The 25,668-nt window shown below is 39.7% G+C and overlaps 1 protein-coding gene across 1 annotated transcript in view; it reads left to right on the top strand.

Annotated features, from left to right (window-relative positions):
• The first annotated feature begins 20,255 nt into the window (after window positions 1-20,255).
• The window catches only part of SPTLC2 (serine palmitoyltransferase long chain base subunit 2), a 150,361-nt gene continuing 144,948 nt past the window's right edge, over window positions 20,256-25,668 (top strand). The window contains exon 1 of the mRNA XM_020986168.2: window positions 20,256-20,511. Coding sequence (XP_020841827.1) covers window positions 20,374-20,511 — 138 coding nt within the window. The 5' untranslated portion in view covers window positions 20,256-20,373. The remainder of the gene's footprint in view (window positions 20,512-25,668) is intronic.

The following is a 25,668-nucleotide window of genomic DNA, read 5'->3' on the forward strand; positions in this document are numbered from 1 at the left end:
AGAAACCAGAGGAAAAAATATCTTTAAAGCTATGCAAACACATCAGAATGCAAAAGAAAATACATGTTAATTCAGGATTGATGTGTATCAATGCAAATAAAATTTAAAGGAGCTTTTGGAGAGATCAGTGACATCACATTATTTCCTTGAAATCTTCGATGATTAATTAGAACAGAATTGGTGATTGTCCTTTAACCCTATTATATTTCAAGATGTAATTGTCATGACTCTCTGCTCAACACTCCCATTCGTTGCCCATTGGTCACAGGTTTACATTCTTGGTTATTCATGGTATTTATTGGGTTCAGTTTTATTCTGGTTGTCTATTTGCCCTTATATGTCATTGTTGTCATCTGTACCCAGAGGACAGAAACTGCCCATTACATCTGTTAAAACTGCTCATTAAGGATGTGTAGTAAATTATTTCATAAACTCAGAGAATGTTAGAGCCAGACCTCAGAGGTCATTTAATCCACTCCCCTCATTGAATAGATGAGACAACGGAGCCCCAGAGAGAGGAGTGACTTGCCCAAGGTCACACAGCTAGTTAATCCAAGCTGTGACAGTAACTATAATTTCTTTTCCTTCCAATTTAAAATATAGCACCTCCTCTAAGACTACTTCCCCAGTTCCCAGTTGCAGGATGGGCCAGGTCCCCAACAAGAGGTCATTTATTTTCACCATTCCAGTGAGTAATTCTAAATGGCTGGAATTTTTATTATTGTTGATCATAAGTCCCCAGTAATTTCCTTCCCATTAACAACTAACCAGCCAAACAATTTTCAATACTAGGACCAATTGCTACAAAACAGCTACCTCTCCAAATCAAGACACTACACACATGGTCCCTGGGGAGCCTGGGCTCCAATCTACTAACTAACTAATTAATTAATTAATTAGTTAGTTTGTTTGTTTACTCTGCCTTTTTTTTGTGAGGTGATTGAGGTTAAGTGACTTGCCCAGGGTCACACAGCTACTAAGTGTTATGTGTCTGAGGCTGGATTTGAACTCAGGTCTTCCTGATTCCAGAGCCAGTGCTCTATCCATTGTGTCACCTAGCTGCCCCTGGGCTCCAATTTAACTGGAGTCCAGAGATCCTTGCCTTTCTTGATTCCATAGCCAGCACCACCCTCATGTCTTCTCAGGACTCTCTCCAAGGGTCACTTGCCCTGAAGCCACTACCATCCTCATCCTGTCTGCTGCTGCTGCTCCCATGGCCGTCAGCCGCCACCAGTCCAATGACCACTGCTTCCAATTCTGGTTGTCAGTAGAATCTCTGGATCTCAAACTCACAAGGTCTCTTGGGTACTTCCATTTCTAATACTCATTTATTAAGATCAGGAAAGAATAAGCACAAAGAGACTGAGATGGCCATATGTTCACAGCCAGGTTCCATAGGTAGATGGGAAGCAAAACTATGGCCCCTTTCCAGAAGACTCTTGGGAGCAGTTCTAAATAGTCTTGCCTCCTCACAACCCTAAAGAAAGAAAAAAGATATAAGAGCAGGCTTCCTCTTTTGTTTACTTATTCAATTATAACTCAGAAACCTCTGAGTCATCGATTCTTCTGGCTCTTCAGCCAACTAGGACATCATTACTATATAATACAAACCCTTGATTCACCATTATTATGGTCTTGAATCATCCAGAGATTTCACATTGGGCATCTGGGACATGGGACTTGGATTGAAGTTAGGCAGGAAGTATCTATACAGGCTTCGGGGATCTGTCTTCTTAGGCCAATCCATTCGGACTACACATTTGATTGATGCCCTTTACTTGATGCCATAGAAATTTTCTGATATATCTCCCTTACCCAATACCATAGGATCCTCCCTTGGTATAAATATCACCCTCCTACAAAAAGAAAACCAGTTAAACAAAACCGTAAGACTGTGATACCTCATTTCTTAGTTTATGCAACATCTGGCCATCCAGTGTCCCAGCCTTCACCTTCATCTCTTCTAAGGTCCCTTCCAGCTCTGACATTCTATGAAATTTATACACACACACGCACATACATACACTTACATGTGTATTTATATGTGTGTGTATATTTATACCTATATATATACACACGTATAAAAATTTAATATATTTCAGTATATATGTTATATATATATACACACATGTATACATTGTATATACACATATTGTATGTATGCAATTCCTTTTTTGTGTGTACACACACACATACACACATATATAAATATAAATTTCTTTGTTTCCTGCTTTTAAGTTTAGTTTGCAGAGTGGATGTAATTCATTATGGAAGTGAAATACATTCCCATGGATGGTATGTGGTGGCTTCTGGAAATTTGGGTTGTTACACTTCAGAATGAGACAGCTCTCTTCTTTCCCCATAGAACTTGAAGGACCACTTGGTCCTCTCATACCAGGATGGATGATGGCTCCCTGACTCAGCATAGAGTCAAAATGACTCCACCTCCTCCCTCCCCCCCCACCACAACCTCTCCCTCCTCTCTTTCCAGTCAACCACAAGCTAAGTATCTTTAGAGGACAGCTATCTCTTTATTTTCCTCTGCACCATCTCAAAAGAATTCCCTTTCTTGATTCCCAGCTGCTCTCCTCTGACTTTTTCCATCATGACTCAGGAATCTCTTCATCTCACAAGTGCACTTCAGCCCTGAAATTCACACTTCATCTAAAACCTCTGCACCTGGGGCCTCTCCCCGGATGGGAGGATGGCAAGCTCCTCCCAGATCCTCCAATTAAGGAAGAGGCCCAGGTCAGCCATCTCTTCATTCGCACTCCTCTGAACTTCTCTGTCTTTCCCCAATACCAGGTATCTTCTCTATCCCCCATTTCTCAGCTTCCTTTTTGTCTTCCCCCATTAGATGGTAAGTTTCTTGAGGGAAAGGACTTTCTTCTTGTATTTATATTCCCCCCATTTAGCACAATGCCTGGCTTTGTGGTGGGTGCTTGATACATTTTTATTAACTGACTAGTAAGGTTTAGACTCTGGGGGTTGGTTGAGCTCTCTTTGGCCTTCTACTCTGGATGATATAGGTAAATGAAATCATGTAAACATTTTGCCATAATTTTACAAGTCCCACTAATCCCATCACCATAACATTGTCTTGTCTTCCCTTCCCTTCCCCTCTATTCCCACTGCCATCACCCAGCTTGAAGTGTGGACTAGACAGCAGTACAGATATTGTTGTTGTCCAATGATCCCGTTTGGGGTTTCTTTGGCAAAGATACTGGAGTGGTTTGCCATTTCCTTCTCCAGCTCATTTTATGGATGAGGAAACTGAGGCAGACAGGGTAAAGTGACTTACCTAGGGTCACACAGCTAGTAAATGCCTGAGGCCAAATTTGAACTCAAGAAGATGAGTCTTCCTGACTTCAGGCCTGGCACTCTATCCACTGTGCCACCTAGCTGCCCAGATATTATAGATAGATGAATATGAAATTTGTTGCATGGTCAGTCCCAAAGAGTCATCATAATGTATGATTAAATACATGGTTATATATTTAATAGCATAGTGGTCCATGGCAATTTGGGTTACAAATGCCTAGACATCAACATGGAAGGAGGTTTCTAGTGCAGTGGTTTGGGAATGTATACTTAGTCATGTGCTATTCGATATTTTTTATCAGTGACTTGAAAGATCTATCGGTGGCATTCATATCAGCTAGCTAACATGTGGAGAGAGAATCAGCATCTAATAATGTCATAGGATCCTCAATTGAGGGCAGAAAAAAACCTTAGAGATTTTATTCCACACTCTCATTTTTAAAAAAGAAAGTTTGGTAGAACAGAATAACGAGCCAAGTCCAAGAAAATGAACTGTGATAATGATAAAATTCTACATTTTTAGTTAAAAAACAATCACACAGTTTTACAAAGTTCAGGTTAAAAAGAGATGCTGCTAGACAACATTTCCTATGGGAAAAGATCTGAGGTTTTTAGAGGACAGGGAGCTCAGTGTGAATCTACCAAATTGTAATATAGCAGCCAAAAAAGCTAATGTGGTCTCCAGCTGCATTGAGAGGCATGGTCCGTCTGGGGCTACAGGGGATGGTCGGGTGGTAAGAGTTCCACTATATGAGATGCTATCATGCCACATCTAGAATATAATGTCCAGTTTCAGTAAGTTACATTGGTTACATGTTTCAGTAAGTACATGGGTGAAGTAGAATACTTGTAGAGGATAATGAGGCACTGAAGAGTCTCAAATTCATGCCATATCACATCAGAAGAGGTTGAAGGAACATGGGCTAGCTGGCTGGCATAGTAGCAGTCTTTAAATACTTCAAATTCTTGAAGAATGATATTTGGAATGGAAGTTGCAGAGAGGCAGATTTTTGCTCTATACAAGGGAAAACTTCCTAATGAAAAGTCTGGATGACCATTTATTGTGTACATTGGAGAGGAAGGGTTTTTGTTTAGGTATGAGTTGGACTAATGGTCCTTGAGATCTCTTGCAGCTCAGAGATTCTGGGAGCCCTCCTCAGGAACCAGTTTTGGTCATCACATTTAACAAGTTCAGTGCTCTTTTAGCATTTTCATTTACATTATTATAGTCAGTATGCATATTATTCTCATAAATTTATTATTCTACGTAAATGATACAAGTTCTCCCATGTTCCTCTGAATTGCTCTTATTAATTTCTTATGATGTGATAATTCATATATTATAACTTGATCAGCCTTTTTCCAACTGGTGGGCACCCATTTTCCCACAGTGTTTTGCTACCATAAGTGCTGCTATGAATATTTTGGACTTTAGGGGGCCTTTGCTGACTGTGTATTACATGAGGAGGATGGCCAAGTATGTGTTCATCACACAGTCACTGAGTTATTGTGAGGATCAAATGAAGCACTTAATAAATACTTGCTCCTATGCCCAAAGGGCTATAAAACCATGCATACCCTTTGACCAAGCAATGCCACTACTAGGCTTGTGTCTCAAAGAGATAAAAAACAAAAAGGAAAAGGGCCTATATATACAAAAATATTTCTAGTGCCCTTTTAGTGATGGCAAAGAATTGGAAATTGAGGGGATATCCATCAATTGGGGAATGGCTGAATAAGCTGTTGCATATGATTGTTATGGAATAATATTGTGCTACAATTAATGATGAGCAGGGTGCTTTCAGAAAAATCTGGAAAGATTTAAATGAACTAATGCAAAGTGAAATGAACAGAATCAGGAGAACATTGCACACAGTAACAGCAATATTGTATGATGATTAACTGTGAATGACTTAGCTATTCTCAGCAATACAATGATCCAAGACAATTCTAAAGTCCTTATGATGAAAAGTACTCTCCTCCTCCAGAGAAAGAACTGATGAAAAGTCTGGATGCAGATAGAAACATAATTTTTCTTTACTTTATTTTTTGGGGGTTTTTTTTGGTCTCTATTTTCTTTCACCATATGATTAACATGGAAATGTGTTTTGTATGACTGCACATGTATAACCTATATCAAATTGCTTGCCTTCTCCATGGGGTGGGGGGAGAAGTTAGAGGCAGAGATTTTGGAATTCAAAATTTTAGAAAACAAAGGCAAAAAAATTGTCTTTACATGTAATTGGGGAAAATAAAATATTAAACCATAAAAAAATAAATCCTTGTTCCTGTTCTTCTGCAGGTCTTTTTACAGGTAGTTAGGTGGTGCAGTGGATAAAGCCCTGAGCCTCAAGTCAGGAAGACCTGATTTCAAATCCAGCCTCAGACATTTACTAGCTGTGTGACTTTGGACAAGTTACTTGCATGAAGATAATAACAGCACCCACCTCCCAGGATTGTGAGGATCAAAGAAGATAATATCTGTAAAGCGCTTAGCACAGTGCCTGGCACATAAGTAGGCACTATAGAAATGCTAGCTATTACTATTATCATCATCCATCTGAAAAAAGGTTCTTTTAGTCTCACTAAAGGCAGCCTGTTATCATCTCCATCATCATCATCTTCTTCATCTTCTTTTTCTTCTTCATCATTGTCTCTCCCCTCACTCCCTTCCTGGAGGAAGAAACAAAAGTTCTTTTTCTAAAGCAGTGCCTCAGCTGATTGCAGCAAGCTTTTATCTACAGGAAGCTAGGCCAGAGTGACAAGAGGGGTATGGTAGGTGGGAAGGTTGCTGAGAGATTCTGGTAAAGAAAAATGACCAGAGTAGTCTCTACTACCATCATATTTACCTATTCCTAGAGAATCTATCTCTTTTCTCTTAGGGCTCCTATTGCAAATGCCTGTCTGACAGATTGCAATCAGGCATGTAATAGGTGTGCGATCAGTAATCATAATAAATTATTTGCATTTGCATAACATTTTTCCTTTAAAGAACCCAATGCTCCTTGATGAGGATTCTTTCTTATCTTTCCTCCCATTGGTAAGGGCAAGCATTATTAGCTCCATTTTGTGAATGGGGACACTGAAGTATCAAATGACGTAGGAACTTCTCCCAGGTTTCCCAGCAAAAGTGGTGATAGAGAGCCAGAAAGAGAATCAAATTCTCTGTCACCAATTCCACTACTTCAGTATTTCTAGGATCTGTGATTTCAGGGTGTAGAAATAGCCTCCACTGGTATGGATTGCAACCTATCCATGCTTTAGTGGACATATGGACTTTGAGAATTGCTGTGGATCACCCAGTGGCCAATCATCTGGTGACCAAACTTTCCAACTTTGGCTAGGCTGGTCCTTGGATGACAATCAGCTCATCACCAGGCCTGTACTCAAAGCCTTTCTAGCTTGGGAGAACCTTACAGAATTTGAGTTCTGTTGGCATGGGCTTTGACAATGCAGGGGTCACCTACATGCCAAGTTGAGGAAACAATAGGACTTTGAGGTAGTGTGGTAGAGTGCTAGATGATTGGATGTGGGATAGTGACAGGAACTGCGTTTGAGTCCTTGCTCTGCCATTTTATCACCTATTTGATATGGGCAGAACACCTCTCTGGACCTCGATTTCCTTATCTGTAAAATGTTGGACTAGATATCTCCCAGCTCCCTTTGTTGCTCCAGATCCAGAAATGTGTGATTCAGTAGAGGCATCCGAATTTTGCTTAGAAGTAATCCCTCCCTTAACTTACCTTTCCTCTAATGCCTCTTTCTCCCTTTCCCTTCTATTTCCATGCTGAGTAAAATGTATTTTTGTATTCAACTGTGTGTATTCCTCCCTCCTTTGTCCCCTTCAGAAGAATGAAGTTCAAGTTCAGCAGTCCCTCTCACCCCCTTCTAGTTTGTACAGGTATCTACTCACACTCTGATAATGTGAGATCATTGTCCCTAACCTTTCTCCCCAACCCCATGAATTCCTCCTCCTCTGCCTTTCCATTGTTCTTTTAAGATCATCCAGATATAACAGAACCGCTCCCAGGCCTTCTGCCTAATAAGATTCCTATGATCTCTGATGATGCATGTATTATCTCATATTAGAATGGAAGCAGTTCATCTTTGTTGTTCATCTGTCATTTACCTTTAGTTCATTGTTCACTCAAGTTTACCTTCCTTATATTTCTTTTAATTTATGCGGTTAAGCTTTAAATTTTCTACACAGCTCTGCCCTTTTCTTCAGGAATGCTTGGAGGTCCTCTATTTCATTAAAGATCTATTTCATCCTGTAGGAATATACTTAGTATTGCCAAGTAAATCATTCTTGCCTGTAAGCCTATATCTTTTGCCTTCTGGAATATAGTGTTCCAAGCACTCCTCTCCCTTATAGTGCTGACAAATCATGTATAATCCTGACTGTGGCTCCTCAGTACTTGAATTCTTTCTTTCTGTTTGAAGTGTTTGGTTGTTGTTTTTTTTTCCCTCTTGACTTGGAAGCTTTGGATTTTGGCTATAAACTTCCTGGGAGTTTTCATTTGGGGGTTTCTTTTGGGAAGTGACCTGATTCCTTTTATTTTTACTTTGCCTTCTGATTTTAAGAGATCTGGGAAGTTTTATGATTTCTTGAAATTTGATGCCTAGACTCTTGTTTTGGTCATCACATTCAGTTAGTCTTTTTTTTTCTCCTTGATCTTTTTTTTTCAGAGTGGTTGGTTTTTTATGAGACATTTTCTATTTTTCCCCCCTATTTTTTAGCCTTTTGACATTGTTTTAATACATGGTCCAAATGGGGAGAACACACCAGAATGGGAGCTTGAGCCAAAAGCATTTTTTAAAAATCCCCTAACTCCTTAGGCTCTCCCTAGGACCCTGAAAGGAAGATGTAGCTAGTTGCCTTCCTGAAACCTGACCTCTTTTTCCACAAGTGGGTTGGGAGGGTAAGACCAGTGTTTCACTCCACCACTACTAGAAGGCTATGTTAAAAAAAGCTTTGTCAAATTCTAAAACTGATTCTTCGCTCTGTGAAGTCTCTGCATGGGAAAAGAGAATGTCCAGAGGGCACCAGGGGACTCAGGGCAGGCATTACTGAGAACAACAGAGTATTGGGAATGAGAGGTCCCTAACACACCATAGCTAACTCTGAAATTTTGCTTGTAGATGCTTTCAAGTCTTCTGTGTTTGTGTCTTGAGTTTTCCTGTCTCCGTAGTAGCTTTTTTGATCAGGTTCTTTTTTTATTTGCTCATTTTTCTAGCCTATTTTTTGATTTTGGACTTTATGTTAGTTTTGGGCTCTGCTCGCCTGTAGGGGTGGTGGTAATGAAAGGGAATGTCTAGCCTGAACTTTTGTCTTTTATGTCCTTCTGTTGCTTTCACAGCTTAGTCTGGGGCCTTTAAGATTTCCAAAGTGGTTCAATCAAGGGAGATGTCTGTCAGCTGCCCTCCTGGTCTAAGCTCTGCAAGTTCCTGATCCAAGTTTGGGTCTGTTGGTTCGTGTATAGTTGAGTTTTCATAGACTGCTGCTGGGTTACATCACTGTTAGCCAACTGGAAGGTTCTGAGGTTCAGAATGACTGAACTACTGGCTCTTCCTTAGTTTTGTTCTCCTGTCTTGTTTATTCTGCTGTAGGCTTGTGTGCATGAATGAACATTAAAACCAAGTCCCCAATCTGTTTCTGGATTCAGAGCCCTATAGCTATGTTTCTGGAACTTGCCCTTTGGCCCTTACACAAGTAGGGCCCCTATTCCCTCACAACCCTAACCTGAACATTATTTCTCCTCTTCTTCCTGGAGTTGTGACCTGGAACTGGGTAATGGGCAACAGAGATGTCAAGCAGCACCTGCTTCTGCTCTTAATGCTAGTACAAGGGACCCCTGGGATTTTTTCCTGCCCAGGTGTTCAGTCCCCTTACTGTCCCTGAGCTTTGGGCTGCTCCCTGCTTCTGCCTGCTGCCACCCTGTGCTCCTGGCTAGCCCCTTACCCTAGTGTCTATAGACTTCCTGTCTATTCTGTCTATCTTCCTAAATTGATAGACTGGAAAAATCACTCACCGTGACTTTTCCTTGGCTTTCCTGATCAGAATTCATTCTGGCATGCTTTATAGGTCATTGTGGAAGGGGATGTGAAGGAACTGAGGCAAAATTGATACCTCTAAGGCATCTAAGATTGCATGTTGCAGAACAGTTGCCAAGCTGCCTTGTTGTGAGGAGTTCCTCACGCCAGTGAAATCAGATATAGTTAACAACAAAACAAACCTTACAACTTTACTACCCACTCACTCTTTAATTCCCTGCCACCTGACTTCTAACCTCATCACTAAAATTCCTCACTACAAGGTCATCAGCCAGCCAGCCAGTTAACAAATATTAAGTGTTTACCAGCACTGTGATAAGTGCTAGATATACAGAGAAAGGCAAAAGCAGTCTCTGCACCCAAGGAGTTCACACTTTAATGAAGGAACAACCTGAAAAGAACTAGGTGTATATATATATAACCTGTGATTATGCAGTGAAATATTATATATATATATATATTTATATATATATATAAATATATATATATATATAATATTTCACTGCATAATCATCACAGATTTTATGCCAAATTTTTTTTGCAAAAAAGTGGGGTGTGATCATTATGTGAAGCCTTTAAAATGTGCTGATATTACTTAAAAATCATTTATTACTAAACTGTCTTCGGTGTAAGATTAGGATGCATGGAATACTTGTGAATATGTGTTAAAATTGGACATTGACCATGCCCATGTGATGAGAATTCTAGGATTCGGCTCACGATGCGCGAGAGATGAATACATATCCCTATGCCAATGGTGAATACATTGGTGTTCTGTTTACCTTTTAAGTGGCATGACAAACAGAATTATACCACATGGCCATTATGCAACATAAGGTTATAAACCAATTTTTGGACTGAAAAAACAGGGTGCAGCCATTATGTGGTGAACTATGGCAAGATCAATCAAGAGTAATCGCAAGGGGAGAAAGTCATTAGCAGCTCAGGGGGGCCCAGGAAACTCCTCGTACAGAAGTGAAGTTTGAGCTGAGTCCTAAAGGAGGAAACTAAGGTAGAGGTGAGAAGGCAGGGCATTTTAGGCAAGGGGGAAAGCATGTGCAAAGGCACAAAGTGGGTAGATAGCATGCCATGTGCAAGGAATAGCAAGTAAGCCAGTGCTGCTGGATTGTAGTTCACTGAGGGTAAGAAGGGTAAAGGGTGAGAAGACTGGGAAGGTAGGAGGAAGCCAGGCTATGGGCAGCTTTAAAAGCAAAGTAGAAGAGTTTCTATTTGATTCTGGAGATAACAGGGAGCCACTGGAGTTTATCGGGGGAGACAGCATGATCCAGGTTATGATTCGGTGGCTGAGTAGCGGATAGTTTGGAGTGGAGACAAACTTTAGGTAGGCATACCCATTAGAAGGGTGTTCCCAAGAGTTCAGGTTTTAATCACCAAATCCAACGTCAAATCCAATCAACCAAATCTCAGTCATTGGTCTTATATCTTTGTATTCATTTTTTATATGGCTTGGAAACTAGCACCATCTTGTTGTGCCTATCCCTTGGATTCTCTGGCACTTTGGTTCTCCTCTTTTTTAATCTTTCCCTTGCTAGTTCATCTTCCTATTCCTGACTTTCTAAATTGGAGTGTTCTCCAGGGCTCTCTTCTTGGACTGCTTCTTTTTCCTCTCTAAATATTCTATTCCATGGAGGTCTCACTTGCTCATTTTATGCAGATGACTTCCAAATCTACATATCCTGTGCTGATCTTTCCTGTGAGCACTGTTCTTAACGTTTCAGCTTCCTACTGGACATCATCTGAATATTCCACTGGTACCACAAATTCAACCTGTGCAAAATAGAACTCACCTCCTACCCAAAACCCACCTTTTCTCTCAACTTTCCTGTTCCTCTGGATTATAGTATCATTCCCTGAGTCATCCAGGCTTGAAATCCCAGAGTCATCATTAACTCCTCCCTCTCTCTTACCCTCTGCACCTAGTCAGTTGCCAAGACCCATTGATTATACCCCTGAAATCTCTCACATGTGGCCCTTCTTTTCTTACTCTCCTTGCCACTACCCTAGTTCAGGCTCTCATCACATAGCTTGGTACTACTTCAGTAGTCTCCTAACTGGTGTCCTTGCCTCCATTCTTCTCCCACCTGATACATTCTTCTCTTAGTGACCAATTTTCCTAATGTATAATTTTTATTACATCATTTCATTGAGCATAAACCTTTGGTGGTTCCCTGTTAAATACAGGATAAAATACTATTTCCCTTGTTTTGTTCTCTCAATGGGATGGCTTCAATCTACCTTTCCAGTTTTATTTCATGTTACTCTACACTCATTCTAGGTTTTGGCCAAACCCATTGCCTCTCCTACCTCCTGTGTGTATTGCATTTACTAACCCTTGTCTTGGAAATGGATCCCATCTCCACTTGTTGAAATCCTTCTCTTCCTTCAAGGTCTAGCTTAGGTACCATCTAATCCATGAAGCCTTTCTTGATCCTTTCCTCCCAAATCTGTCCTGTTTGCTCATTTGGTCTTTCTTATGCAATTTCCTCATCATCTGTACTGCATTTAGTTGTGTAGCTGTCTGATTGCCTCCTATATTGTAAACATCCCGAGGAAAGGAATGGTATTATTTTTCATCTTTATATTCCCCATACCTAGTACAATACTCCCCTTGAATTAACGAGGGATTTAAGAAAGCATTAAGAACTTTAAGTCCTTTTCAAATCTATGTGTCTTTAGGCACAATGCCTATTGCAGCAAATTGACACTTGATAACTACTACCTTGGACAATGATTTTAACTTAGTGTTAGTTTCTTCAATAACATTCCATAAATGTTTACTAAGTTTCCACTATGAGTTACTACCAGAGATACAATGTTTACATAAGACATAGAGAGTTTATAGTCTAATAGATTCTTAAGAAGGAGGCCACATTGTATATTTCATTTGTATCTTTCATAGCCAGAAGATCAATATCTGCTTTTTATTTATGTGGGGAAATTGCTCAGGGGAATGATATGTGGCCCCAAAGTCTTCCAACAAGGAGCCTTCTATATTAAGATCTTACAAGATTCCTTGATAGATGCAACTGCAGAGATAACTCTGTATATCATCGATTTGATTATCTGTAGTAAGGCATAAAGCAAGTAGGAATATTATATTTTGCCAAGGTTGATCACAGGTGTCATGGAAGATGTCCTGCACAGAATTCAAATGGAAGAGGGATTCCCCACAGATGGTAATCTTCCATAGTTGCCCTTATTTGTGAAAAAAAAATTTGCTGATTACATAAAATCCCAGAACACTAAAGGACATGCTCCATGAGATCTATTGTTATTTAAAAGAGATCAGCCTAGTAATCCACAGAGGAAAAATTTAATGAATGAAAAAAAATGCATGTTGTCCAGATTTAAGAAACCTAGTTGGATGTACAGCCAGTTGACTGAGGCCATTAGTACACATTTAAGCAGAAACTACAGATGAGCAGTGAGCTGGCCCTAGCGTGGAATAGAAAGAAGAAAACAAGCTGGAGTCTGACATACCGAGCAGCACTTGCCATGAACCCAAGCTGCTCGTATATATAAAAAGCTCATCTTTCCAACACCAATATGGCTGTAAATCATGGAATATGATTTAAAAATTCACAAATCTAAACACCTTTTCATTAACAAAAGGAAAAAGAAGATCAATGAATTAGGTATGATGCAATCATGGAATATGATTTCTAAAAAAATCACAAATCTAAACATTTTTTCATTAACAAAAGGAAAAAGCAGATCAATGAATTAGGTATGATGGAATCATGGAATATGATTTCTAAAAAAATCACAACTCTAAACATTTTTTCATTAACAAAAGGAAAAAGCAGATCAATGAATTAGGTATGATGGAATCATGGAATATGATTTCTAAAAAAATCACAAATCTAAACATTTTTTCATTAACAAAAGGAAAAACAGATCAATGAATTAGGTATGAAACAAGAACAAAAAAAACCCCTATGAAAACAAATTAAAAACCCCACCAAAATAAAAATTCTGAAAATTGAAGTGATTAACAAAACTAAAAGAAGAAAGAGAAAGAAAAAAACACATTGAATCAATCAATAACAAGCCTGTTAGCTGGCAGACTTGGGGGAAGTAGTCAGGGAAACCCAAACCATACGTGACAATAATGAAAAAGGAGAATCTATAAAAAATAAAGAAGAAACGAATGAATAACTGAATAAGCATTTGTTAAGTGCTTACTAAGTTCCAAGCACTGTGTTAAGTGCACGGAGAGAGAATCAACATAGTCTCTGCTTTAAAGTAGCTAACACCCTTAGAGAAACAACAAATAAAAGAAAGTTCCTCTTCAAGGCAGATGGAAAGGCCCAGAAATCCTAAGTGTACAGCCATAGGGCAAAAGGAGCTTCATAGATAGTTGAGATGACAGTTGTAGAACTGCAGGGAGTAGAGGTAGGACAGATGATAAAGCCTATAAGATCATGGGAAGCAGTAGTAAAGCCTGGTGGTTATGTATTTCATCTTATAAGAAGGAATGTAAGCGGTCAAGCAGCCTGTGGAAAGAGGGAAGGCAAGATGGAAGGGCACTCTCAATGACTGAAATTATTAGAAACTTTCTGCCATCAAAACTAATAAGAATCTGGATCTGAATATTAATAAAAAATTAAAACCCTCAGATTAATAGACCAAGAAATAGGGAATTTAAATAAGCCAACTGCAGAAAAAGAAATTGTGCAAACCATAAATGAACTCCCAAAGGAAGGGGGGAACAACCCTAGGGCCAGATGGCTTTACAAGTAAATTCTATCATTAAAAGAACAATTCCAACATTACATAAACTCTTTGCAAAAAGAGACAAAGAAGAGATCCTACCAATTTCTTTTCCTGTGATACAAATACATTGTTTATACCTAAACCAAAGAAAACTATGACCAATATCTCTAATTAATATTGATATAAAAATATTGAATAAAAATATTAGCAAAGAAGCTACATGACATACTGCCAACATATACAAGATTATATACTATGACCAGGTTGAATTTATATTAAGAATGTAGAGTTTCTTCAATGTTATAAAAGTAAAAATATGACAGACCATATTAATGACAAAATAATTAAAATCAGCATATTATAGCAATAGTTAGAAAAAGATTTTCACAAAATATAATTGCCATTTGTTAAAAAAAATTTTTAACGTAATTAATTTTTATTGGCAAACATTGACTCCAGCATTAGAAATGTCAGTAGATTTTAGTTGTTTTCTCTCATAAAAAGATTTGATCTTGTTGACTATGAAATAATCTTAATACAAATGGGTAAGCTGATTTGAGTTACAACCAGCACACACAGTGTGTACACAAGGGTGAAGAGCCTTCTGAATGTGGACAGTCACTGGCACCAATGCTTTACATTCAACAAACTGTTCCTTGATGTTTCTTTAAAAAAAAAATTTTTTTTAAGTAAAAGAATAAATGAACCTTTTCTTAACATTGTAAGTAATATTTATCTGCAGGGCTAGCATTAAATATAATTTTGAAACCATATAAGCTTTTGTAATAAGATCATGGATAAAACAAATATTTCCATTATCACCAATATTATTTTATAGAGTGCTAAATGAGCTAACTATATAAAATAACAACAAAAATAAAGTGAGAGAACAAGTATAGGCAAAGAGGAAGCAAAATTGTAATTTTTTGCTAATATAATCTATTTAGAGAACCTTAGAGAATTAATAAAAATTAATTAAAAAAATAAACCCACATAAATAATGAGCTTTTTGGGGATAATAAAAATTAATTTAAATAAAACAAACCCACATAAATAATGAGCTTTTGGGGGATATTACTGACAGAACCAAGAAAAAAGTAATAAAAGGGGAAATTCAATTCAAAACAAGTACATGGTGTATAAAATATTTGAGCATCCACCTAGTAAGACACAAAGAGGAACTATATCTCTATCTATAAAACACTCTTTATGGAAACAAAGACAGACCTAAATAATTATAAAGAACTTGCTCATGGTTGGGCTGTGCCAGTATAATAAAATGACAATAGTACCAAAATTAATTCACTGATTCAGTGTTATTCTAATCCAACTATTAAAGGGTTAATTTAGAAAGCTAGAAAAATAATAAAATGCATCTAAGGGAGTAAAAAGGTCAAGAAGTTCAAGAAAAATAATAATAGGAAGTGTGAAGTAAGTTGTTCTTGATCTCAAAATATACAATCTTAATCCTGATCTGAAAAGCAATAATCATCCAAACTATTTTGTATTGGTTAAGCAATAGAAAAGCTGATTAGACAGATTATGTATATAAGAATTCAGAAAGAAAAGACCATAGTAATAGTGTCCAATAAACCTCAAATTACTATTCACAAAAACTGCTGGGAAAACAATCAAGTAGAATCTTACATCATACACCAAGTTTCAATGAATAACTGACTAGATTTTTAAAAATTACACAATAAATAATCCAGGAAGGATACTTTTTGCAGTTGTGGATAAGGAAATACCTCTGAACTGTTTAAAGGATAAGAGAGTCAGAGGAGATAAAACAGACAATTTTGATTATGCAAAATTTAAAAGCTTCTCCACAGACTGAATCAATGGAGTTAAAAGTAGAACAGAAAAACTGGGGGAGGCGGGAGAGAGAAAAATTATCCATGTAGCAAATTTCTCTGATAAAGGAGTAATATCCAAGAAATATAAGGCACTGATTCAAATATATAAGAAGAATCATTCCCAATAGATAACTGGTTAAAGTATATGAACATTCAATTCTCAAGGGAAGAAATCTAAGCTATCAACAACCATCTGCAAAAGTGCTATAAATCATTAATAAGAGACATGCAAATTAAAACAAATTTGAGTTCTGCCTCACACCCACCAGATTAGCAAAAATGGCTCCCCAAAAGTATAATGACAATTGTTGGAAGGACTGTAAGAGGACAGGCGCATCAGTGTACCATTGGCAGTACTATGAATTAGTCCAGCCATTCTGGAAAGCAATTCAGAACTATACTCCAAATGTCACTTAACTGTGTTTATCCATGAGCCCAGCAATATCACCCATTATGCTTATGTCCCAAAGAATTAAAAAAAAAAAGAGGAAAAATCCCCATATGCAAAACTATCCATAGTAGCAAAGAATTTTAAAATAAGAGGTGCCCATCAATTGAGGGATGGTTCGACAAATTATGGTACACGATTATAATGGAAGATTATTGTACTATAAGAAATTATGAAAGGGATAGACTCAGAGAAACTTGGAAGGACTTGTACAAACTGTTACAGAGTGAGGAAAGCAGAACCAGGAAAATAGACAATCACTACAACATTATAAAGAAAATAATTGTAAAAGACTTAAGAATTCTGTAAATGCAATGACCAACCATAACTCCAGGGGACTGATGATGAAGCCTGCTGTCCAACTCGTTTTCAGACATGGTTAGTGTATGAATTTGTTTTGTTTCACTATGCTTGTTTGTTACAAGGAAGAGGGGGGCAATTTAGGGCATAGTGATGTAAAAAAGGGGGGCTATTAAATAACTTTTTAAAATGCATGGAAGAAATTAGAAGGAAGTTCAAAGAGACACAAAGAAACAGGGTATTTTTGAAACTAATATGCTAAATTTATTATACTATAGTTTTAAAAAAAAAGTTGTTTCAAACATATTCTTGTTTGTGGAAATGTTTGTGTTTGCTGGGTTTTGTCAAGTTCAGAATAAAAAAGAAAATAACTGCTTAAAAATAAAAAGATATATGTGATCAGAAACAGTGGGCTAGTGCCCCAGTGAGAGTGAAACAAAACATTTAGACAGTCTGTTACAATAATATCTTTAGAATATTAAAAGACCCCCCTCCTCAGTTGCTAATGTTCTCTTCCTCAAATTATTAGTAATATCAATATAGCTTTAAAGTTTGCAAAGCACTATATATATATGTGTGTGTGTGTGTGTGTGTGTGTGTGTGTGTGTGTATGTATATAAAATTTCATTTGTTCCTTACAAATGAAGTGAGGTAGGTGCTATTATTATCCCTATTTTATAGATGGGGAAACTGATCAGAGTGATTAAGTGACTTCTCTAGAGTCACAAATGTCAATCTGGTTTCAAACTCAGGATATTCTGACCACAGCTTCAATTCACTTTCCACTACACCACACTAACTCTCCAACTTGGATTTCTTTATCTGTGTACATGTTGTCATAATAACTACCACCATGCCTTGAACATAGTAGGTGTTTTAATAAATATTAGCTGAACTTCATTGGCTTAAACTAATTGAAGGGAAAAGACATAGAAGGAGGCCTCTAAGATACTACACATATCCTTTGTGTAAGATTTGTGGTAGGACGTGGACAAGAATTATATAGGATAGGGAAGTGTTGGATGGGTTCTGAACTGTAGTATTGGAGGAAGTAACCACACTGGATACATTCAAGTATAGACATACATCCCTTTCTTCATATCCCCTAAATATATAAGGCATATAAGCACTTAATATTTGTCAAATTGAATTTTGATGAGGCCATCTGCTTTGCCCACTTGTCTTCAGAGGTATAACTCAGCACCTAAATCATCCTAAACAGATGGCTGCCAATCTCATTTTTAAAGCTCTCCAGAGAAAAATTCACAGGCTCCCTTATTTTTGTTGTTCCATTATCTCTTCACCATTTCAGTTATGAAATCCAAATCCCAGTAGTGCAATTTAGGCCTATTTCCTTTCATTCTGACCACTGTGAAGCAATGGGGAAATGGGTCTGCATATTCCTCTGAGTGCTTACAATATAAGCCAGACAACCTAGAGATAAGAGATACAGAGTGCAGACATTTAATGCTATTACTACTACTTAACATTCATATAGCACCTACTATGTACTTTGCAAATATTATCTCATTTGCTTCTTTTAACAACCTTGAGAAGTAGGTGCTATTACCATCTCTGTTTTACAGTTGAACAAACTGAGGCAGAGGTTAAGTGACTTGCTCAAGGTCATATAGCTAGAACGTATCTGAGACCATATTTAAACTCAGGTCGTCTTGACTCCAGTCTTAATACTTGATTATGCTGTCTAGGTATTATTAAGTAAATAATATGCCAAAAAATCACTAAGGGTATATTCAAGGGGTTAAATTTCCCATTATAGATTAACAAGAAAAAAAGCTTTAAAAACATACCCAATCGATAAGCTAAGAAGACTGTGCATTATAGGACTACTACAGTTTAGCTTGGGTAATGAATCAGTCAACAAGAATATATTAATCACCTACTCTATGCATGATTCTGCTGGGCATTGGGGATACAAGGGCAAAAATGAAATCGTCCCTGCCCTCAAGGAGCTTATAATCTAGAGGGAGAAACAAAATGTACACGTATAAACACAGAAAGTAAATACAAGTTTGGGAAGAGGAAAAAGTTACTATCAGCTAGGGGGATCAGAAAAGGCCTTTGGTAGAAGGTGCTGCATAAGCTGAACTTTGAAGGAAGTTGGGGAACTAAGGGCAAGAAAGCATACATTCCAAGCATGGGAGAGAGATTGCAACCAGGCAGAAACAGGAAATGGAATGTTGTATACATGGAAGAGCCAGTAGGCCAATTACGTTTTTGGCTGGACTGAAGAATGAATAAAAGGGAGTAACGTGTAAGTCTGGAAATGTAAGCTGCAACGGGATTGTGAAGGGCTTCAAACGCTAAAGTGAAGAATTTGCATGTTGTTCTAGAGGAAAAGCAGGTCAGACCTGTGCTTTAAGAATATTACTTTTGCTGCTGAACAGAGGAAGGATTGAGTGGAAAGACTTTAGCCAAGTAGAGCATTTAGAAGGAAACGGCATCTGAGAAGTGATAAACACCTGCACTAAGGTAGTGGGAGAGGACAGAGGGATGCAAATGTGAAATATGTAGAATCTTCAAGACTTGGCAACTGGTTGGATATTTGGGGCTAAGGAAATAGTAAAGTGGAGTATGATTACAGGCTATATTGTGAACCTGGGGCACTTGGAGAAAAATAAATGGCATTGCCCTCCACAGAAGGTTCGGAAGAGGGTGGGGTATAAGGGGAAACTAAAGAGAATGAGTTTGGTTTGGGTAAAACCAGTCACTTCCCATCTCCAGGCCTCAGTTTCTCATCTGTAAAATTAAAGGATCGAGCAAGATGACCTCTAAAAGGGACTCTTCCAACTCTAAAGTTTAAGAAGCTCACGAAATTCCCAACTGGGCAAGGAAAGAGCCGATACAACGGCGGGGGTGGGGGGGGCGAGGGGCGGGACGAGGCAGGGAGATGCAGTGGGAAGAGCACTGCCTCTGGAGTCAGGGGATCCCAGCTCCGCCACTTCCTAGTCACAGTGAGACCTGCAGCAAATCACTTTCCTTCTCTGGGATTCACTTTCCTTCTCCGTAAAAGGAGGGTGTTGGGCTCGATGACCTCCAAGGTTCCTTCCAGTTCCACATCTCTGATCCTAGCAGTACGAACCAGAGGACCTCCCACGTGGTCCGAGACCTAGAGCCACAGAGCCCGGACTCGGGCTCCCTCGGGCTCCGCTCGCTCTCTCATTCCTCATGCAGGGCTTGGCCATCCTCCCGCCCCTCTCCCTTTCCCCCTTGGGTGTGCTGCCAGAGCACAGCCGGCCAAGCCCTTTCCTCAAACGGACGGTCGCCAGCAGCCAGGTTACCGCCCCAAGGTCCCTCCCAGGCGTGCCCCCACCCCCTACCTTTGGCTCTCACGTCCACTCCGGTCTCACCGGCGATAGGCCGAGCGGGAGCTTAGGCCACACCCCTTCCCCCTCTGGATTGGTCAGTGGGGCTTCGGGCTGTTCCTCCTCTCCCCGCGCCCCCTCCTTCCACCGGCCTTGGGCCAGCCCGGAGTCCGGGGGTGTTGGGTCCCGCCTCCATGTGACTGCCGGGTCGGGAATTGGCGGCGGCGCGGCTGCCATTTCCGGTTTGCCGGAGGTGGGCGGGTGGGGTGCGGCGCCGAGCCGAGCCGGAGCGGCTGCCAGATCCAGCCTCGCACCTGGTGCCGCCGGCAGGATGCGCCCAGGGCCCGGGGGCTGCTGCTGCCGCCGCCCTGCGCTGCCGAACGGCTGCGTCGCGAACGGGGAGCTGCGGAATGGGTATGTGAGGAGCAGCCCGGCAGTCGCCGCCGCCTCTGCCGCCGCCAGCAGCCAGGTACGGGGCTGGGGGCCGGGCGCCGGGCGGCTGGAGGGGGGCCGGGCCGGCCGGGGACCCGAGCTCCTCCGGGATCGGCCGCGGCCGCCGCCGCGGGGTGGGGCTCGCCGGCCGGAGGGGCTTCGGTGCGAGTCGGGGCCGCCGCCCGTTCAGGTGTTTGGCCCCAGACTGCCCCCCCCTTCCTCCTCCGAGCTGCCCCCCCCCTCAGGATGCTCGGCCCGTGCGGCGCCGGGGGTACCTTCCTGTCACCTGATTCTGTTGGACCCGGGCTCCCCCCGGGGTGATGGGGAGGGAGGGAGAGGACTGACCAGGCGGCCGAAGACTCCCCCATGCCCTATCCCACCCTGAGCCAGGCCGCGCACCCCCGCTGACCTCCTCTGCCTCGTTTACTCTTTCACTCCACTTCCTCCTTCTTCCTCTCAGGTGTTTGCCTTACCTGTTGGTCGATAGGGGGAATAAACCCGCTTTCTTCGGATCCTCGGAAGGGTGTGGGAGGAGGAAGCCTGAGGCTGACATCCAGCCCTTCGGTAACATTAAGAGTTTGCCACGTGCAGAGGCTGGCTGCAATGCTCTCTCCTGCATATGTATGAACGGGCTAGCTAGCTGCCCCCCCAAGCACGCACTTGTCTCATCTTCCCTCTCCACTGGGCAGTAGAGTCCTAGTGATTTGTATGGCCCTCTGTTCCACCTGAACACTGAACACACGGGCTATAAAATAAACTAGGGGATCTTCTGACCTGGTAGTGACTTGCTGTGAGTATCTAATAATTGAGAACAAGGGCTGACTCACCCAGTAACTCGAGGAAGCATTTCCCGCAGAATATCCAGCAATTCTATGTGCGCTAATTTCTCGATGTGTGCACAGATTACAAACAAAAATCACATAGTCCTTGCCCTTGAGGAGCTCTGAGTTCTCCATAACTGAGTTCTGTCATAACTTCCACTCACTAGTGGACTTTTTTGCAGTCAGGTATCCTGGCTTTAAAAATGCCAGGCCTTTGTGGGATAGTTGTGATGATTTGCAATTGCTGTTAAACAGTCCTTCCGGTCCTGTTTTTTGACTTTGTGGCAGGGAGAGCAAGAAGTAGCTTGGTACCTGATAAAGAGTGTTGTTCAGTCATTCTCCGTAATATCCAACTCCAATCGTGACCCTATTTGGGGTTTTCTTGGCAAAGATACTGGAGTGGTTTGCCATTTCCTTCTCCAACTCATTTTGCAGATGAGGAAACTGAGGCAAACAAGGTTAGTGATTTGCCCAGGGCCGTACAGCTAGCAAGTTGCTATGGCCGAATTTGAACTCAGGAAGATTCATCTTCCTGATTCCAGGCCCAGCACTCTATTCACTTCACCACCTAGCTGCCCTGATACAGAGTAGGTGCTTAATAAAAGGTAGTTGATTAACTTCATAAGTTTAAAAATAATGTGCAAAAGGGCATTAAGGTTTCTTCCAGTAGCTGTGACAATTGCAGTTTTCAGTAAGATGAATAGAAGACCGTAGAGAAACTGGTATGCAGCACCCCATATTCCAGATCCATTACTGTTTAGCAAGAAACACACACACACACAAAAGGCATGTTTCTCCAAACACAGTATCTATCAATGTTTGATAGTGGTGGAAGTGGTATTAAATTCAGTAAAGAGAAAGAATAGGTCAGATACCCTTTCTGTTTTAAAGTATAAGTTGAATTATAACAGATAGTGATGATCTGAGGTCAGAGGAGCCTGCCCCCCCCTGGAGTCAGAAGGACCTAGACTCAAATCCCTGCTACATTTATTGCCAGTGTGATCTTTGGCAGGTTAGCGTTAATTTCTTAGACGGTTTCCTCTTTGGAAAAGTGGAGATGATACTTGTACTCCTTCAGTATTACTGTGAGCAAAGTATTTTAAAATTTATGAAGCATTGTATAAGGGGGCATTTCTTATAATTGTATGGGAGAATAAATGATAAACAGGTTATTAGTAATAATGAAAGATGCTTTCATGAAAATGTATGTAGCATGTTTTTTCTGGGCTAAAATGTAGCATTGACATTTAACATGTTTTCCTGTTGAAGTTGTAACTAGGAAAATAAGTTGCAGATGAGTGAATGAAAATAAATGTTTCTTTTCCAATGGGTCATGACCCTTCTAAGAGGAGAAAAGGCATCAAGAGGAAGATGGTTTTCAACACAGGCCTGTGTTCTCATGTGTGGTGTGCTTTCTGTTTAAGTGCTTCCTTCCCCTCTCTAGAAACAAAAATTGCTTTGCTTTAGTAAAACCAGAGTCCCAGCCACCCAACAATTTGTAAATTCACATTTATAATTGTGAACTGCATTCAGAGGTTTTCAGCTTGTAAGAAATATCAAATTACAAGAATGAGATCAATATGCAAAAGATAATCTTGCAACAAGTATCTGACTTAAATGCTTGTGACCCAGTCAAGTTTATGGCCCAAGGGGGAAAAATATAATTCTTAATATCTTTTTGTGTCTTTAAAAGAAGCACAGAGCAGATCTTCTCTGGAACTCTTTAAGACTGCAGTATACCTTATTTGAAACTATTTATCAGAATGAAAGAGGTTCTTAAATTTTGAGAGTTATTAGTGCTGAACTTCATTTTCAAAACTTTTTTCATTTTCATTCAAAACACTTTCAAAACTCAGTACACTTGGTTGGAGGAATATTGCTTAATTTGCTTCCTTTATTTTTTTTTAGCAGAGAACCCAATATTGGTAGTTTTGTAAGGACACAAAGTGTTCCTTTGTGGTTTTGTTTTTTGTATTTTGGGTTTTTTTTTAAAGCAAATTAAGAAAAGGAACAAAGCTCACAGGCAATAAAGAATAAAACTGATATGTTGTGATCCAACTATTTCGTTCTTCTTGAGGAAAATATTATGTCATATTATAAAAGATAAACTTGAAGATGTGTGGCACCTAGCTGTATGTAAACTATTAGCTAAGAAGCACACTCGAACACCATAATACAGTTTTTAAAACTAAGCTATACGGTGGCTTCCTTACCAAATCAAGTACTCCTCCACTATAAATGGACAAAAGCTGATTGGATTAACCAGGCTTCTCTAGTGTTTAGTTTGCTCTTCTAAATTGTAGGTGTGATTACTATCTACGTATTTCTAGCTACTTTGCAAGGTTGTTTTGGAAAAAGTGTTTTGTAATCTGCTTTTATTACACTGACTTCAAATCTCACAGTCCTAGGAATGGAGTCACAGATGATTACAACTAAGTGGACACAATGCAATGTATCCAGACCTCTCCTTTTACAGATGAGGAAACTGAGTGTGTCTACATGTGCTTATTTCGCTGGGAGCTTTTTGATTGTCTTTGAACTTGCTCTGGCTCAGACCTTTAGGAATAGAAAGAATAATGATCACCAGGGCTTCTTTACCCTCCCTCCTGACAAAGGTGTGGCCAGGAAGGAAAGATCTCAGATTGTGCTTTGAGTCCTTCCAGAGAGTGTCTCTAGGACTTCACTGAACCCAGTTTGGCGTCCCAGACTGTACAATGTCCTATGGTGGTGTGCTACCCTTTTTATCTCTTCCTTAAAAACTGAAAAAAATTGTTCTAAGAAATCTAGGGGCTGAATTGTAGATGTGAAATGAACTTGTGAAGGGATAAAAATAAATGTGCTTAAAGGGTGAAAACTCTAGACTGTAGGGATTTAAGATTGTGTCTTTTGTGCATAGGAAAGCATTTTGAGGGGAACAATCAAACATTATTGTGTAATGGTGCCTCTGGATGCTTATGGATATCACCAAGAAACACAGCAATTGAACAATAAAGCATTGATTTTTCAGGCTCCCCCTCCCCCCATGTACAGCTGAATGGGAGGGTGGGTCTTGGTGGTAATTTATAATTAGGAAAACTTGCTGCTATTACCAGGCGCTTTCAAAGAATCATAGAACTAGAAGTCATCTTAAAGGATTTTACAGTTCATTTTCTGCCTTTTTGTAGGATATTATTTAAATCATCCTAGTAACATCCTGCCTTGGTATAATAGGAGGAAAAAAGAACACTATTAAAATTAGAAGATTTGGGTGACTTTGGGAAAGTCATTTAACTTTCTTGAGTCTCAGTTTTTTCCTTTTTAAAATGAAGGGATTGGAAGATAATTTTCAGTGTCTCTTTTAACTCTCAATCCTGTGATTGTACCACTAGGAAAGGAGATTTAATCACATCCCCAAAATAGTATTTTGCTATCAAGAACATACCTCAAGAAGAAGCTAGATGGTCAATCACTTGTTTTGTCTGCAGAAATGAGGTAGTGTAACTACTTACCATCCTCCATTATTATCAAGTCTCAGACTTGATTTTTGTGATAACCTGTATGTCTCTCTGATCTGCACAAATCTCAAAACAAAGTTAACTTCAAAAATTTTTTAAATTTATTACTCTGGGGGAGAAAATATTACAAAATAAACATTATAGGGCATTGTCATTTGCACTAAGGTTGGGCAATAATACTTTAACATTTGGCTATGTTAAACTTTTTTGAATATTCACATATATGTATAGTAAAACATTCAAATTTCCATTTAGAAATCTTGTATAAGTAGGCATCATTATCCCTATTTTGCATATGAGAAAGCAAAAACAAAGACTTCATGGAATAGTGGAAAGTATCTTGATTTTGGAGTCAGAAGAATTGCTTTGAACTATTTTGTCACTCCTCTGTGACCTTAGTAGGCAGGTCACTTCTGGGGGAGGGGAGACACCCAATTTTCTCATCTGTAAAATGAAGGCATTCAATTCAGCCTCTTAAGATCCTCTTCAGTTCTAAAATCCTGTGATATTATGACTTAGTCATGCTTACCTAGTGAGTCAGAGGCGTAGTTAGAACTAGAATACAGTTCTCTTGGTTCACTATTCAGTTCATAACAACCAGTTAGTTATGTGAAGACGATGGTCAGCTAGGTGGCATGGTCCTGGAGTCAGGAACATTCATCTTCATGAGGTCAAATCTGGCCTCAGACACTTCCAAACTCTGTGAGCCTGGGCAAGTCACTTAAACCTGTTTGCCTCCCTTTCCTGTTTTGTAAAATGAGCTGGAGAAGGAAATGCCAAACCACTCCAGTATCTGCCACGAAAACCCTAAATGGAGTCATGAAGAGTCAGACATGACTAAATAACAACAAAATATAAAGACTAATTACTTAATATTTT

Source organism: Phascolarctos cinereus, unplaced genomic scaffold (assembly GCF_003287225.1).
Source record: "Phascolarctos cinereus isolate Bilbo 61053 unplaced genomic scaffold, phaCin_HiC Scaffold_3;HRSCAF=262, whole genome shotgun sequence".
NCBI classification, from domain to species: Eukaryota; Metazoa; Chordata; class Mammalia; order Diprotodontia; family Phascolarctidae; genus Phascolarctos; species Phascolarctos cinereus.